The sequence below is a fragment of the Cervus canadensis genome, chromosome 30, assembly GCF_019320065.1.
Source record: "Cervus canadensis isolate Bull #8, Minnesota chromosome 30, ASM1932006v1, whole genome shotgun sequence".
In the NCBI taxonomy this organism is placed as follows: Eukaryota; Metazoa; Chordata; class Mammalia; order Artiodactyla; family Cervidae; genus Cervus; species Cervus canadensis.
Genome location: NC_057415.1, coordinates 15,865,537 through 15,882,102, shown reverse-complemented (window position 1 = coordinate 15,882,102; position 16,566 = coordinate 15,865,537). Strand labels below are relative to the sequence as shown.

Genomic DNA, 16,566 nt, shown 5'->3' with positions numbered 1-16,566 from the left:
CACACACTGAGAGACCACACACAGACACCACACACACACACACACACACACACACTGAGAGACCACACACAGACACCACACACACACACAGACACATACTGAGACCACACACAGACACCACACAGACACACACACACACACACACACACACACACACTGAGAGACCACACACAGACACCACACACACACACACACACACGCTGAGAGACCACACACACACACACACACACACTGAGAGACCACACACAGACATCACACACACAGACACAGACACACACAGACACAGACACACACACACACTGAGAGACCACACACAGACATATCACACACACACACACACACACACACTCTTTCTGAACACAAAGGTCTCTAATAAATCTTTGATGACAGACATGAAGCACTCAAAAGAATTCTCAGTAATCAAAAAGATTCTGGATGTAAACCCTAGAAGAACGATACTGTACTGGAGCTGGGAGGTCTAGGGATATTTGGAGATTTCAGAAAGAAGAGGGTTGTCAATATTTCTAGTACTATGGCTGAGCCTTTTTGCCTTCATCTTGTTTTATTTACCTTTATTCTCTTTTCCTTCCATAATGGTTTAAAAGTTTTTTGCTAGACCGCAACTCCATCATTGCCACCTATCACTACACAGCGAGCTGCAAAACCTCTCAGTGAGTGACATACATATCTCTAACCAAAGATGGTGGTGTGTTTCAACGATTTACTCATTAAAGGTGTTGAAGTATCATCAACCAGATATGATAAAATCAGTGACTGTTTTTTTCCTTAGAAATTCTGTGAATGAAATGTCATCAATATCTCAAATCATCTTTACAAATAGTTTTAGTAAAGAGAAACGACACTACCATCATTCCATCTCACTGACTTTATTAGTTTCTAGTTTCCAGAAGAATTATAGTGAAGAAAACCCTAGCACTACGTACAGAGATGCAAAACAACTAATTTGATGGCAGAATGCAGTCTCACTCATTTGAATGAATGTTGGCAGCCATGGAGATATTAAGAATTAGAAGCAATCACTTAAACTGATGAACCTGAACAGAAACTAGATCTATCAGCTCTACACAGAAAAGTCACTAATAATTTTCACTCTATTACAGAAAAAGCCTAAAATAAAATTAATATAAATTATAAAGCACCAGGTGACTTTGTTTTCATAAACAAAAACTTAGCCACATATAAAAATTTGAAAAATACCATATCAATAGCATAAGCATTCTCAGTTTTTTATTTAAAAGGAAGTTCAAAGCCCCAGATGGACTAGCACCACCCATTCTTTTACTTATAGCTAAATATGATTGCAGGGCTTCCCTAGTGGCTCAGTGTTAAAGAATTTGCCTGCAATGCAGGAGATGCAGGTTTGATCCCTAGGTCAGAGAGATCCCCTAGAGGAGGGCACAGCAACCCACTCCATCATTCTTGCCTGGAGAATCCCATGCACAGAGGAGCCTGGCAGGCTCCTGGCAGTCCATGAGGCTTGCAAAGAGTCAGACATGACTGAAGCGACTGGGCACGCAAGACTGTTTATAGATTATTTGTCCTTGTTGATTTTCACCTTCTAGGGAAGTTAAAGACCTGACATCAGTCTTACCCATTGGTTGCAATAACAATACTTATTATTCATTAACTGCTTACTTTGTGTCAGATACTGTTCAGAGCATTTTATAGGCATTACCTCATTTAGTCTTCACAAGAACCTTTTGAGGTAAGATGTATAATTACTTGTATTTTAAGCACAAGAAAATTGAGGCACAGAGAAGGTAAGTAACTTTTTCATGGTCACAAAGGAAGTATCAGGTAGAGTTATAATTCAAATTGACATCTGAATAGACTTCATAACACAGACCAGTTATAACCATCAAAATTCCTCTGCCTTGAGAAGATTACAGAGCTCAACAAATTGAAGATGTCTCATTTTATGAATTCTTTTATTTATTTCTAAATAAACTAAAAGGAGAAAAGCATAAGGTGTGTCCAGGGACTGGGTTTTATGTAAAAAATACAACAGGTTTAGTTTTCAACATTGGTGAAAGATTAAGAACATCCTAAGTATGTATGATCACTATCTATTTTGAAAACTGATTTTCATATACCAAGACCTTTCTTTTTATGAATCTATCTATTAATTTGTTTAAATTTTTGTTGGAGTATAGTTAATTCATAATGCTGTGTTAGTTAAGGATGGACAGCAAAGTGCACTGCTGATTCATCAATTATACATATTCACATATCCCTTCTTCTTTAGATTCTTATCCCATATAAGTCACTACGGAGGACTGAGAAAAGTTCCCTGTGCTATACACTAGGTCCTAATTAGTTATCTACTTTATATATAGCAGTATATGCCCAAGATCTTTCTTTTTTGATGGTAAGTTTATAATACTGTCCTCAAGCGGTTGTTGTACATAAATAATACAACACAGCTTTCAAGATGCTGAAGGACAATGATACTGGTAACTTGATGTACTAAACGATACAGGTCAAATCTGAGGGACTAAATCTTACTGTCAGAATTTATTGTATCAAGCACTGATTTGAAGTTAGCTGATGAGATGAGTATGTTTATACAGACTGTTCTTGCCCTGCTACCATTGGTGGCATGGGACTGGCCTTCCAGCTTAATGGCTTTAAAACTCCCCTGAATATTTTTTATACCCACCATGATTCAGTCATTAAACACCAGATTTCTTCGCATTCCTTGAAAAAGTTCTGCTAAATTGGTCTGTGTGTGATGGGGGAGATATATGGCCTCAAAAGGCACATGACACACTCCAGGGGCAGGGTATTCCAATTTGTTTCTCCTGGCAAGAAATGTCCCTCACTCTGAACATCACTTGAAGAAACAAGGTTTCTGATGAGATTGGACTGTCCATCTCAAGAATGTTCAGGATAAAAAAGGTTGAAAACTATCTGTATTGCTAATGTAAAGATGAAACTCCCTTCCCACCATTCCCAATTAAAAGCACAGTATATTTCCATCAGTGGCTTCCCTGGTGGCTCAGTGGTAAAGAATCTACCTGCAGTGCAGGAGACATGGGTTCGGTCCCTGGGTTGGGAAGATCCCCTGGAGAAGGAAATAGCAACTGACTCCAATATATTTGACTGGAAAATCCCATGGAGAGAGGAGCCTGGCGGGCTACAGTCCATGGGGTCGCAAAAAGGTCGGACATGACTTAACAACTAAACAGCAAACAGCAAAAAGTATTTCTATCATGTTTGTTTTTACAACTTTCCTTATGAAGGTTCCAGAGGGACTTTTTACTGCTTCTTGATCCATTTTGGGAGGTATTATATGGCGATAAACTTCTTCTCTGAGAAATATTTAAATAAGCTAGTGACCAATATCCAGTGAAATTACTGCATTAACATGTACTACAGAATTTGCCAAGTTTTCTGACCTTTCACATTAAAATCTGTTTGGAAAAGAGCATGGTTTTAATAAAAGGCATGGTTTAAAAGAAAAAAAAAAAACTAACAAAAAATCAGCTGTTTAAAAGATTCTGATATGCTCCTCATTTTAATATAGCAAATTTCTGGCAAACCCAGCACATTTCTGCATACCTTTTTCATATAGCTTCTACAAGGTAGTACAACTGTAGAAATGCTATCTACAGTACTGCTTGACATATGGTATACTCCTAGGTAAAGTAAGGATATAAAAAAGTAGCATACTTGGGTCATGAAAGTGCTTTTATATGATTTGCATTTTGGAACTAGGCCTTTGGATTACATCAAAAAAAGCTAAAAGCACAGCCTTTCAAAGCACAATATTACAATAACTCTAAGAATATTACAAGACAATGTGCTTGGCTGCTTCAGTTGTGTCCAACTCTTTGCAACTCCATGGACCGTATCCTGCCAGGCTCCTCTGTCCATGGGATTGCCCAGGTAAGAACGCTAGAGTGGGTTGCCACGCCCTCATCCAGGGGATCTTCCTGACCCAAGGATTTTATCTCCCGTGCTTCCTGCATTGCAGGCGGATTCTTTACCATTGAGCTGCCAAGGAAACATAAGACAACTGACTGTTGTCATGTGGTGGTCCCCATTCAAAATGCCAGGTGACAAATTCTTTCACTAGGAAAAGCTTTGCTCCTTTTCAGAAGAACTGTTTTTCTGTGTTTGTTTGTTTTCACTTTTTTTTTTTTTCTTTAAGGACATTTAGCTCAGCATTTCTCAGCAGGGTGTTATGGCATTTTGGGCAGAACAATTCTTGGCATGTGGGATGCTTCCCCACCTACCCTCTTGGGCCTCCCGACACCCCATGACAGCCCTGCCTCCAGACTTTAATGCCAGTCAGGCACTTTGTCATTGTGACCACCCAAACTGTCCAACATTTCCAAATGGATTAGTTAAGAAAATACTAAATACATTGTTCACTTCCTTTGTTTTGTCTACCAGGAGACTCAATCAAATTTGCCATTAAAAAATGTATCTGGGTAAGTATAGTATATCTTACATACCGCATTATAATCTTATATATCTGCATTCTAACTTCCTCCCAGCCTTGAACTTCTACCTTAATTTCTATTTTCCTTGGTCATGAATTTTTATTCTGATTTAATTAAAACGATCCAAAATCTTTGTCAAACCAGATGTGTTTGTGTGCTCAGTCATGTCCAATTCTCTGTGACCCCATGGACTGTAGCCCTCCAGGCTCCTCTGTCCATGGAATATTCCAGGCAGGAATACTGGAGTGGGCTGCCATTTCCTTCTCCAGGTGATCTTTCCAACCCAGGGATCGAACCCACATCTTCTCCATTGGCAGGCAGATTCTATATGACTGTGCCACCTGGAAAGCCCCCAAACCAGACGGGGTACAAATAAATGAAGATAGCTTGACAGTTCAGAGGTATTTTACCCACTTCACTCCAAAAGTAGCACTAACTTGAAACAGAGTGTCACTGTTATATACAATACCAATTTTCCACTTGTACACATAAAGTGGTAGAAAAACTACTCTTCAGACATTTAGCTCTCAGGAATTAAGAAAGAATAAGCCAAAGGTCAGGAAGCAACAGTTAGAACTGGACATGGAACAACTGACTGGTTCCAAATTGGGAAAGGAGTACATCAAGGCTGTATTTTGTCACCCTGCTTATTTAACTTATATGCAGAGTACATCGTGCGAAATGCCAGGCTGGAGGAAGCACAAGCTGGAATCAAGATTGCTGGAAGAAATGTCAATAACCTCAGATATGCAGATGACACCACCCTTATGGCAGAAAGCAAAGAAGAACTAAAGAGCCTCTTGATGAAAGTGAAAGAGGAGAGTGAAAAAGTTGGCTTAAAGCTCAACATTCACAAAGCCAAGATCGTGGCATCTGGTCCCATCACATCATGGCAAACAGATGGGGAAACAGTGAGAGACTTTATTTTTTTGGGCTCCAAAGTCACTGCAGATGGTGATTGCAGCCATGAAATTAAAAGATGCTTGCTCCTTGGAGGAAAAGTTATGACCAACCTAGAAGGCATGTTAAAAAGCAGAGATGTTACTTTGCCAACAAAGGTCCCATCTAGTCAAAGCTATAGTTTTTCCAGTAGTCATGTATGGATGTGAGAGTTGGACTATAAAGAAAGTTAAGCGCAGAAGAATTGATGCTTTTGAACTGTGGTGTTGGAGAAGACTCTTGAGAGTCCCTTGGACTGCAAGGAGATCCAACCAGTCCATCCTAAAAAAGATCAATCCTGAGTATTCACTGGCAGGACTGATTGATGCTGAAGCTGAAACTCCAATACTTGGGCCACCTGATGCGAAGAGCTGACTCATTGGAAAAGACCTTGATGCTGCAAAAGATTGAAGGTGGGAGGATAAGGGGACAACAGAGGATGAGATGGTTGGATGGCATCACCAACTCAATGGACATGAGTTTGAGTAGGCTCTGGGAGAGGGTGATGGCCAGGGAAGTTTGGCGTGCTGTAGTCCACGGAGTTGCAAAGAGTTGGACACAACTGAGTGACTGAACTGAATAAGCCAAAGAGAAGGTGATATTTTTAAAAAACTTTTGATGTAAGTGTGTAAATAAAATATCACTTTCATACAAGCCATATTTCTATAAAGCAGCAATTTTAAATGAGAAGAGCCCATGGCTCAGGAAACTCAAACAGGGGCTCTGGATCAACCTAGAGTGGTGGGATGGGCAGGGAGATGGGAGGGAGTTTCAAAAGGGAGGCGATATATGTATACCTACGGCTCATTCATGTTGAGGTTTGACAGAAAACAGCAAAATTCTGTAAAGCAATTATCCTTCAATCAAAAATAAAATTAATAAAAAAAAATCCTTTTGTTAAAAATACAAATTCTAGATATAGTTTTTGTATGTGTCTTCATTTTAGATGAAAAATTATGGAAGAAATCTGATGATACACTTTCCTTTTTCCATATAAGCAGTAGTAGTTTTGGTTCTGATTAAACTGATTCCCTCAGAGTCCTCATTTTTGGCAAACTTTCACTAAGGAAATTATTAAGCAACTCAACATTATTAGGCATTTAGATACAGATTTGTCTTTTAATATAAAACATTTTGTGAATACAGTGCCCCAAACAGTATTCTGCTTTTTACACTTATTTGTAAGTCATTTATAATCTTGTTGGTACTTTTGAGGGGGTACTTAGAGAAGATCCTATCAAGGAACTTCTGTGAAAATGATATAAAAACTAGAGGTATGTTATCTTCTTACCTTAGAAGTGCAAACAGCTATGTTAGCAGGAAGCTGAGAAAATTGCTTCAGTTCAAATACATCACGTGCTGCCCATCGACTCATGTGATTTTCAGCTTTGCTTGATCCAATCACATTCTGGTTTGAGTGAATGTAAGCCACCTCCTGAACACCATCTACGAAGTAATTGATGTTTATTAACTGGTGTCTTATGATGAAACAATATAGTTCAAGATATACTTTAAAAATTATCAACAACACATTTAAAACAGGTTATGCTTATTTTATTTTTAATCAAGAAAAACACTGAGTTTATATGTCAATATCTCAATATTCTTTTTTTAAAAATTGAAAAAAGTTCAAATATATTTTTTAACTCTTAGGTTAACTTAGAAATGACTCTTCCCTCTCATATAAGAATTTCTGATATCAGGTAACAATTTTTAGATTTAAGTGTGAAGTGAGGAAAGTCATTGTAGAAGGTTGTTTCTATGAATTTGTCATCTCTGTTGATGTAAAAAAAATGTTTACTAATTTAAAAGTACTGCTAACCTCTCTGTTCCTTTAAACAAGTACTTGATTACAATTATGAGGTAGGAGCATAGGGTTTATGACCAGGGAGTTTTGTTTGGTCAGCTTCGTTCAGTTTTATTGTTTGTATATTGTCTTTTTTGTACATATGCCCAGAGATTGTCAAGATTTGGAGGTTTTTAGGAAATGAAAAAAATTAACTTACAGCTTTTATCTAAAAGAAGTTTAAAAATGGCTACTTTTTTTTTTTTATTGCTTTGCTTCTAGGCACCTATAATTTACTTTTAAATTGTGGTCATTAAAAGAGAAGGCTAGAATTGAAGTCTATAAAAGCTCCCTCAAACACCTCTGACAGTGAACCTCAATTATGCCCTCAACACTTGTGCTTTTTCAGCCCCGAAACTCTCTCAGTCAGAATCGCCAATCATGAGAAAACGAGATGTTGTTAAATGACTAAAGGAGCAATCAAGATAATATTCTCCTTAAATTCTGAAATATCAGTTAGGGTGTATACAGCAACAGTTTAAACCTGCCAAAGAATTCTTCTGGTAAAACATTGACTCAGGCATTGTTCTTAACTTTAATGACACATGATATACCTTCAAAACAGAATGAGTTCCACACAAACTATTACATCTTTTATATAGTAAAACAACAACAGCAGCAACAACTTGGCTGCGCTTTAAAACAAACGTTCAGGCAATAATTCTTCAAACCTAAAATCCAATTGTTGCACACAAACCAAGGGATAGTCCAGTATCGGTATCCCCTACTTCTTGAACCTTTGCTTTTTACCACTTAGCTCTTCTGAAAGACTTACATTAGTACCTGTTCTTACTCTAACAGAAAGAAATCCAAAGAGGATTTTCACTTTTATGAAAAAGGGCAAAAAGCGAAACAGTGTGTGTCGCCAGACCTTGAAGAGGCAGCATGCTCCTCGGCAGCAAGCGTGGCTCTGCCAAGCTCCTTTACCAGGAATAACACTCAGCATCTCAGCATTAGGCCATCAGAACTTTGAATTGTGTTGGTGGGTATCTGTGCGTTCCCTGGACTTACCTTGTGTGTCCATTAACAAGATGTATCCTAAGGTAATTTCTTCTCTGCTTTATGCCATTTCAGTTTATGAAAAATTACATAGGAAGGCTCTACTTTTCCATAGCAGGGCAAGGGTATCAAAATATGTATCATAATGAACTTTTAAATGAAGACTACTAAAAACCACAAAAGAAAGCTTGTTTTGTCAAACACAATTATTAAGGTTTCTACATCAAAATATCAGATTCTTTCTGGTGATTTTTTGGGGGAATAAATCAAGACACTTCTGAAAGCAATGGTAACTCAAAAATCACTAATCAGACTGTCAGCAGATGATGGTAAGGGGAAGCAGTTTTTCTAGCTCTAAAACATGAGAGCAACTAGGCTGGAAAACCAAAAGCCAAGGACAACACTTACAACAAAATTAGATGACAAGACATTCCTACTAGCTCTAAAATACAAGAAGCTGGGTTCAGCTCACTAGTAGCTACACACTCTGTAGGCACCAGGGCCTGTGTGAAGGAAGAAGGAAGTGGCAGGGTGGCATCTGATGGATCTGAGAACAGGAGACTCTAGCACAATGGGCTACCTGGAGATCAGCAGCTATATTTGGGAAGATGTTCCATTCTCTAAAGCTGAGTACAGGGTACAGGGGGCTTGCCTAAGAGGCTGGGGCAGGCTAGCCCTAAGCAACTCCCCAAACCAACCCCCCAGGGCTCCCAGGCCAGGGTCAAATAAGAAGGAAAAACTGTTGGGGTGAAGTAAAAGTGAACAGAATAGGAAGAACAGGAATGAGGAAAAGAGATGGTCGAGAGCAAAGCAGGAAAAACGGTTAGAAACAAGAAATCCCACTACTGTTTTGAACACTATGCAAAAATTACAAATATGAATCTCTGTGAAATTAGAAAAGATTTCCTAAATTCTGCCTCATTTTTAAAAATTCAGGGGAAAGAATTTGTATATCAGTGAGCAAAGGGTCAAATCTCGTAAAAATTATAATGGAAAAGAGAATAAGCAGAGTAACATCCCTAAATGCCAGAAAAACAAACTTACAAAACAAAATTGTAACTAATTTCAGAATTAAGTAAAAGACTTCAAGAAAATGGTAAAACATAGGGATCAGCAATACAAATCAGACTTTTAACTATAAAGGGCACAAACTGTTATTAACAAGAATCTCAGAGAATATTACTCTCATGAGTACTTTCTGGGATCTACTAGAAATAAGAGATCTATTAGAATATAAGCTTCAGACAATCAAAATGACTAGAGAGACACTGACATGAAGACTAATAAGAAGCATTAAATTTATAGTTACCTGCAAACCAAGAATAAATGAGGTCTAAGAGGAGAGCATGTAATGCAGTAACTGTGTATTCTGACAACGAACACATAACATATCCATTTTAAAAACAGGCAGAAATGGGAGAGCATATGGAAAGTCTGCCCCAAACATTAATGTTTTCAGGAATCACACTACAATAGTATTGGTATTTTTATTATTTTACTTTTGTGTAATATGGATACAAAATGACTGATTATGGGACATTATAATTAAATCATTCCCTGTATGCTGAAAAACCAGGATTATCAGTGGAGAAGAAAAAGTATGCGAATATGACAGAGAAGAGGTTAAGGAAAAGTTCTAGGTATACTCAGTCACTCAGTTGTGTCCAACTATTTGTGACCTCATGTAGCCCACCAGGCCCCTCTGTCCATGGGATTCTCCAGGCAAGAATACTGGAGTGAGTTGCCATGCCCTCCTTCAGGGGATCTTCCCAACCCAGGGATCAAACCCAGGTCTCCCACATTGCAGGCAGATTCTTTACCATCTGAGCCACCAGGGAAGCCCAAGAATACTGGAGTGGGTAGCCTATCCCTCCTCTATACCCCCATATAATAAAGAATAAATATGGAAGCACGAAAATGAACTCATGAAGTATTTTATCTCATATATAAAAATACATACATGTCACACATATATAAACTCACATATACATATACATATACACACACAGACACACAATTTATAATAAACACAATTTATCCACTGAAAAGACCCAGAAATAATAACTAAGCAAGCAGTAGCAATGATCATTTCTAGCACTAGATTGTGGTCTTGAAACACACTTTTTCACTAAAAGAAACCAAGATTTCTTAGAGAAATAACTGATTTTAGGTCTGAGGCAGAAAATGCATGAGATGATCCTGGAGTATTGTGTAACACTAGATCGCTATCAAAGATGATTAGCATCACATCAAAGATCTAAGGAATCAAAATGCTCATGTTTAAAGGCTCCTACTGTCCAAAGAAGGGAAAACTGAGCCTCAATAATGGTACTAATTGAAATGAATTTAGACCCACTAAATGTACTTGAATCAATTAATTCACAATGATTTTAAGAAAAGAAATTGAAGGATGATAGAAAACTCATTTACTAAAGTTGGTAAAGAAATGACTTTTCCTATCTTATCTATATGAACTGTATCACGGGGTAAGTAATAGTAGATGAGGGGAAGTACTGCCTCACAAAAGCATTCTAACAAATGAAAAAGAAATAAGAAGTAGAAACCATCATTGTGCTAGAAACCATCTGAGTGAATAAATGGCTGCTAAGATCATAAAGAGACAAACCAGCAAACATTCTGTCAAACACTAACTTTTGTCTTGCCAAAGGGACTAAACCTGAGTTTGATACAGTGTCAGAGGTCAACTGCTCATTTTCAGGAAATACAGAGGGGTGAGGAATATGTTCACCTGCACCAACAGCACATAATCAGCAAAATGCAAACTGCAGAAAATAACTGGCCTGGTTTCTTCAACAAAGAAATCATATAAAGAGAAAAAAAGAAAAAAATCATATAAACTGTAAAGAAATGAAAGGGATGGAGGAAGAATCTTATACATTAAAATAAACTATATAAAATTTTTTAATGAGACTAAACTATAACGTTAAGGGTTATACATTGTATCAAACATATACACATTTGATAAAACCATAAAAATGCAAAAAAGTTAAAATAATTAGTTTATAGTGATTCAGACTGGGTTACATAGAAGGGGTTCTGGTATACATGACAAACTTCTCTATCCTGACCTAGGTCTTCCCTTTATCCTGCCACTACCCACTTCCTCATTTGTATCTCAATATAGCACCTCAATTGCAGAGTTAATTCAAAGTAATTCAAGCATCTCTTAAGAGCTATTTGATTGTATACAACAAATATGTAAAGAAAAGTTTTCAGAATGGATTTTCAGTTACCTAAAAATTTATCCATTGATTCACATATCCGATTCTGATTGACCATGTTCTCATTTGAAAATTTCATTGGTTTTCTTGGTATGAAAGTGTTATTTCTTTTATGGTTAGCTAATTTTGAAGAGACACTGATTTTATCTTTTATAGTTTTTGGTCTATGGTTCTGTTTAGAGAAACTGATGTGGCCAACAGATAAATTATCATCAGAGGATGAAAACTCATCAATAGTCTGAGAGTTACAGTCTTCATCTGCTTTCTTCCTTGTTTTTGGAAAAGTGTGAAGTTCCTTTTTATTTTCCTTTTTTCTCTTAAACCTCAGGGAACTAGTAGCTCTTTGCTTTCTTACTCTTGACTTGCAGAAAACTTCAATGTCATCAGATTCATCACTAATATCACTACTACCTTTTCTTTTTGTATTAGATTTCAGGGTCTCAATCTCAAGATTTAATTGTTTTGAAATTAGCCCATTTCCTCTGACATTGGTCTTTGTATCATCACCATTATTTTTTATATTTACAGGATTTTCTGATTCAGAATCTTCAGATCCATCCACAGGTGGCTTAAACCTTATATTCTTCTTAAGGAATCTCTGAGTTGTATACTGTGTGGGAAAGATGATATCACTATCTTCGGATTCTGTGACATTCTGTAAAATGCAATGGTGGTCAACTGTGTTTTTAAAGTTTTTCTCATCATCAGACTCAGAAGGAATATTCTCTTCTAAAATTTTCTCACTTTTATCAAAAACACATTTTCCATTTGGATTTAGGACATTAGCTAATTTCTGATGTTTCAAAGTACCAAGAGAGTCTTGACTCTTCCGACAACCAGCATTTTTGGCTTCTGTTGAAAGGCATGTGGGCTGTTCATCAGAAGTTTCATTGTCAGAGGCAATATTTTCATCATCATCCTCAACTGCTTCACATTTTGTCTCAAACAATTTAGAGAAACCGCACTGGAGTAAGCTAAGCTGCCCAGGAGAAACTGAAGCTTTCCTTGAGTCAGATGCTTTGTTTTTAGCAGGCTTTGTTACTGAGCTGCCTGCTGATTCATCTTCACTGAAATCACTGCACAGACCACACACTGCTTCTGCTAGTTGTTCTGGACCTCTGTGCTCCTGACAGCCCGGCTCCCTGGCCTATAGCAGAGGCAATGACAGAAACATTAGAAAATGTCAAAATAACAATATCAAACCTATTACACTGGGAGGGAATTAAATTTGGGCAGATAATTTATATACAAGTATATCACTTGGTATTTTCTAAAAGTAAAATATGTGGCAAACAAATATAAAGGATTTAATATCACAGTCTGGTATACTCTTTTCAAGTTGAATAACTTTCAGAATAAATAAAAGTTAAAACTAGAATATAAAGTGATCAAATTATTTACAGGGAAAACACAGAGCAGAACTGTTAGCTTCGAAGATGCAGAGACTGAATCTGGCCTCGAAGTGAAAAGCACATAACCTGTTGCTTACTACAGTCCAGCTGATGCTTTCAACCATGCTTTAAAAACAAAACAAATTTGTAGGAGTTAAAGAATTCCCAACTAGAAAATATTTCTAGTTCATTAAAAATAAGATTGGACAGGATCTTGATCACCATAAATAAATAAGATACTGAAGCTATTTTGAAGTAAAATTTATTATAAATTTAAACCTAATATTTATTTTTTTCACATCAATTAGAGCTAAATATATTCTTCAGTTTCTGAAAACTGAGGCTTTATTAGTGAAAGATTTGGGGAAGTATTATTCAGTAATCTGGTAATACTTCAGCCAACATTTGATATTCACGTATTTCTATAAATTTAAAAAAATATTCACCACATAATGGGTGATATAAATTTATAGGGTGTTACAAATTAATAGTTATCACTGCATATAGTTATCATACAACTATATAATATACTGCTGCATCATATGTATATTATATCATAACATATAGTTATCATATAGCCCATTATATCTTTGGGCTACTATAAATTTAGAGTTAAATTCTTAAAAAAAAAAAGACAAAAATAGCAACAGCAATTAAAATTTTACACACACTCTTTACTTTTAAAAAGGCTTTGTGATGACAACATAAATTTTTGTAGAATATAGGATGACAAATTACTAAAACTGTCACAGGACAAAAGACTCAAATATCTGCTTGAGTCACAGGATGAGCTTGGTGTCTGGATTTGACAATCTTAAATATACACGATTGTGATTTTTCCATTTAATTTGTTGCTTAGGTTAGACTGGTCATCTACACAGTGCATTTATTTTTGGACTTATAGTTTGGTATAGTTACAATTCCAGTTTGGATGTAAACACCTAAAGATTGCTCCTGAATTTTTTTTAATGATATGAAATATTAGCCTAAATTATTAATTTTACTGACAGTCCTCTGACTTTGTGTCCCTAACTTTTTAAAAAATTCATTTTCGTTACACATTGAAAAATGAAGGAGAAAGAAAAGAAAAGCATCATGTGCATGTTTCCCAGGAGCTCTAGATTCAAAACCTGCTTACTGCTTCTAGCTTGCGTACTGGAGGTTCCTCTTTCAACCACGTTGTAGCTGTCATGATCCCAGCTTCCACCTTGCCTTCTCTCTGCAAAAAATGCAAACCACTGTATGAAATATATAAAGTAGAAACAACCAGGTAAACAAGAGCAATGGCATGATGAAACTTAAGAGTTAGGAAAACTGAACGCAGGGAATTCCCTGGCGGTTCAGTGGAGAAGGGAACAGCTACCCACTCCAGCATTCTTGCCTGAAGAGTTCCATGGACAGAGGAGCCTGGCGGGCTGCAGTCCACTGAGTCGCAGAGTCTGACATGACTGAGCAACTTTCACTTTCTTTCACTTCCACTTTCTCAGTGGTTATGACGCTGCAATTTCACTGCTGTGGGCCTGGGTTCAACCCCTGTCTGCGGAACTAAGATCCTTCAGACCACATGGGGTGGCAAAAAAACAAGTAAGTAAGTAAACTGAGTACAGCTTGCTTCAACTCTCTTAATGCTATTTTCAATTTGCTAATTAAGGAATTCATATATATATATTTTTAAATGCTCATAATTCTTAGATAGTATAGAGGCACAGTAGAAATCTGCTGGGCCCATAAAAAACTCATTCTTATCATAGGCTTACATTTTCAGATAGAAAATTAATACCATTTTTCAGGAAACTCCACTAAAAGCCCTAGGAGGGAGGGAGAGTGAAGAAAACACTAAAAATTTACCCAGTAGCCCATAATAACCATGTCTATATGATAACTATATAACTTGGTATGTAATATAATATTTTATATAATGTAAATAAATAAATATTCTATAACATTGCAGTAACTCTAAGGTTACATTGTCAGAGCAAATACTGGGCATTGGGAACTTGATATTTTAGCTTATGTTGCTAGTGTGCTTATCTTTCATATTCATTAAAAGATGTTTATTGATTTCTTCAGTGAAGCAGATATCAAAAGGAAAATGTCCATCTTATATAAAACTAAAAAAATCATAATATTATAAGAGACTAGCTACATCTTTTAGGAAAAGTATGCTTTTACAGCTTTTGGTATATCATTTAGCAGAGACATATTTAATGACCTAGATTCTGGAATACTAAATTCTTCTTCAAAAGGAAATACATTTATTTCTCTTTTCAAGTCTATCTGTTGATAGAACAAGGGGAAATAACATTATCATCACCAGAGTTACAAATATCCAATTTATGAATACACCAGTGTTCATAATATACCAGTGATATGGTTCCGGTTACCTGGTACCCAGGGCAACAAGTGAGAATCTCCCCTACTGAATTTGAAAGAATGATAAAGAGTTCCTGAATAAGATCTTTTCTACCAATGCCCAGAGGCTATCACATTAAGGCAGTGAGGAGCCTCCTTCCTGGTACTCCTTTTTTTCTCTTCAACAGAAGTCAAATGTAATAGGTGTAACTGGCAGCACCAGAAGTCTTCAAGCTGTCAGAACCCCTCAGTGATAGGTATATGGCAACTCCATTCTGCTGTTGCTCAGTCCAAACACCCCGGTGTGCATGCGTGTTAAGTCACTTCAGTCATGTCTGACTCTTTGGGACTCTATGGGCTGTAGCCCACCAGGCTTCTCTGTCCACGAGCTTCTGCAGACAAGAATACTGGAGTGGACTGCCATGCCCTCCTCCAGGGGATCTTCCTGACTCAGAGATCGAACCTGCATCTCTTGGCGTCTCCTGAATTGACAGGCGGATTCTTTAGCACCAGCGCCACATGGGAAGACCATGAATATCCTGGAGTCATCCTTCATTGCTTTTTCTACATACCTTATATCTACTCCATCAGCAGATGCTGTCAGTGCCTCAGGGTACACACCACTATCCTCTGGCCCAAACCACCATCTCTTGGCTAGACTGTTGCAGTATCTTCCTACCTGGCTTCTTGCTTCTGCTCTTGTACTTCTATAATCCAATTCTTAATCTTTAGAATAAACAGTATAGATTATACTATGTCATTCTGCTATTCAGAACTCCAATTGCTTCTGTTCTCACTCAAAGTCAAAGCCAAAGTTCCTGCAGGATCTGGCTTCCTGTCATCTCACTGGCTCCATCTTTGGCTCTCTTGTTACTACACTCTGGCCACTTTGGCTTCCTTGCCACTTTGAAATCATGCTGAGCATGCTCTGAGGGCCTTTGCATTGTTTTTCTGTCTAAAACACTTCTTCCTTGTCTCTTCAGAATCAAATGCAATCTCACAGTGAATGCTTCCTTGGTTACTCCATGTAAAATTGTAATGTTCTTTTCTTGACAGTCTCCCCATTTTGTTTCCTGGCTCTTTTTTTTTTTTTTTCCGAGATATATTTTACATATTACAGTATGTACATTTAAGGTCTACAAAGTATTAATTTCATATATTTATATATTGTAATGTGGGGCTTCTCAAGTGGTTCAGTGGTAAAGAATTCGCCTAGCAACGCAGGAAACGCAGGAGACATGGGTTTGATCCTTGGGTCAGGAAGATCCCCTGGAGTAGGAAACGGCAACCCAGGGACAGAGGAGCTGGGTGGGCTACAGTCAATTGCG

General features: G+C 37.2%; 1 protein-coding gene across 5 annotated transcripts in view; it reads right to left on the bottom strand.

The window, feature by feature from the left end:
• Window positions 1-16,566, bottom strand: part of ERCC6L2 (ERCC excision repair 6 like 2) — a 182,592-nt gene that overhangs the window by 49,696 nt on the left and 116,330 nt on the right. For all 5 annotated transcript variants that reach the window (XM_043453162.1, XM_043453164.1, XM_043453165.1 and 2 more), the window contains 3 exons: window positions 14,025-14,105; window positions 11,508-12,642; window positions 6,700-6,854 (listed from right to left, as the gene is read on the bottom strand). In XM_043453162.1, the coding sequence (XP_043309097.1) occupies window positions 6,700-6,854; window positions 11,508-12,642; window positions 14,025-14,105 (1,371 nt within the window). The remainder of the gene's footprint in view (window positions 1-6,699; window positions 6,855-11,507; window positions 12,643-14,024; window positions 14,106-16,566) is intronic.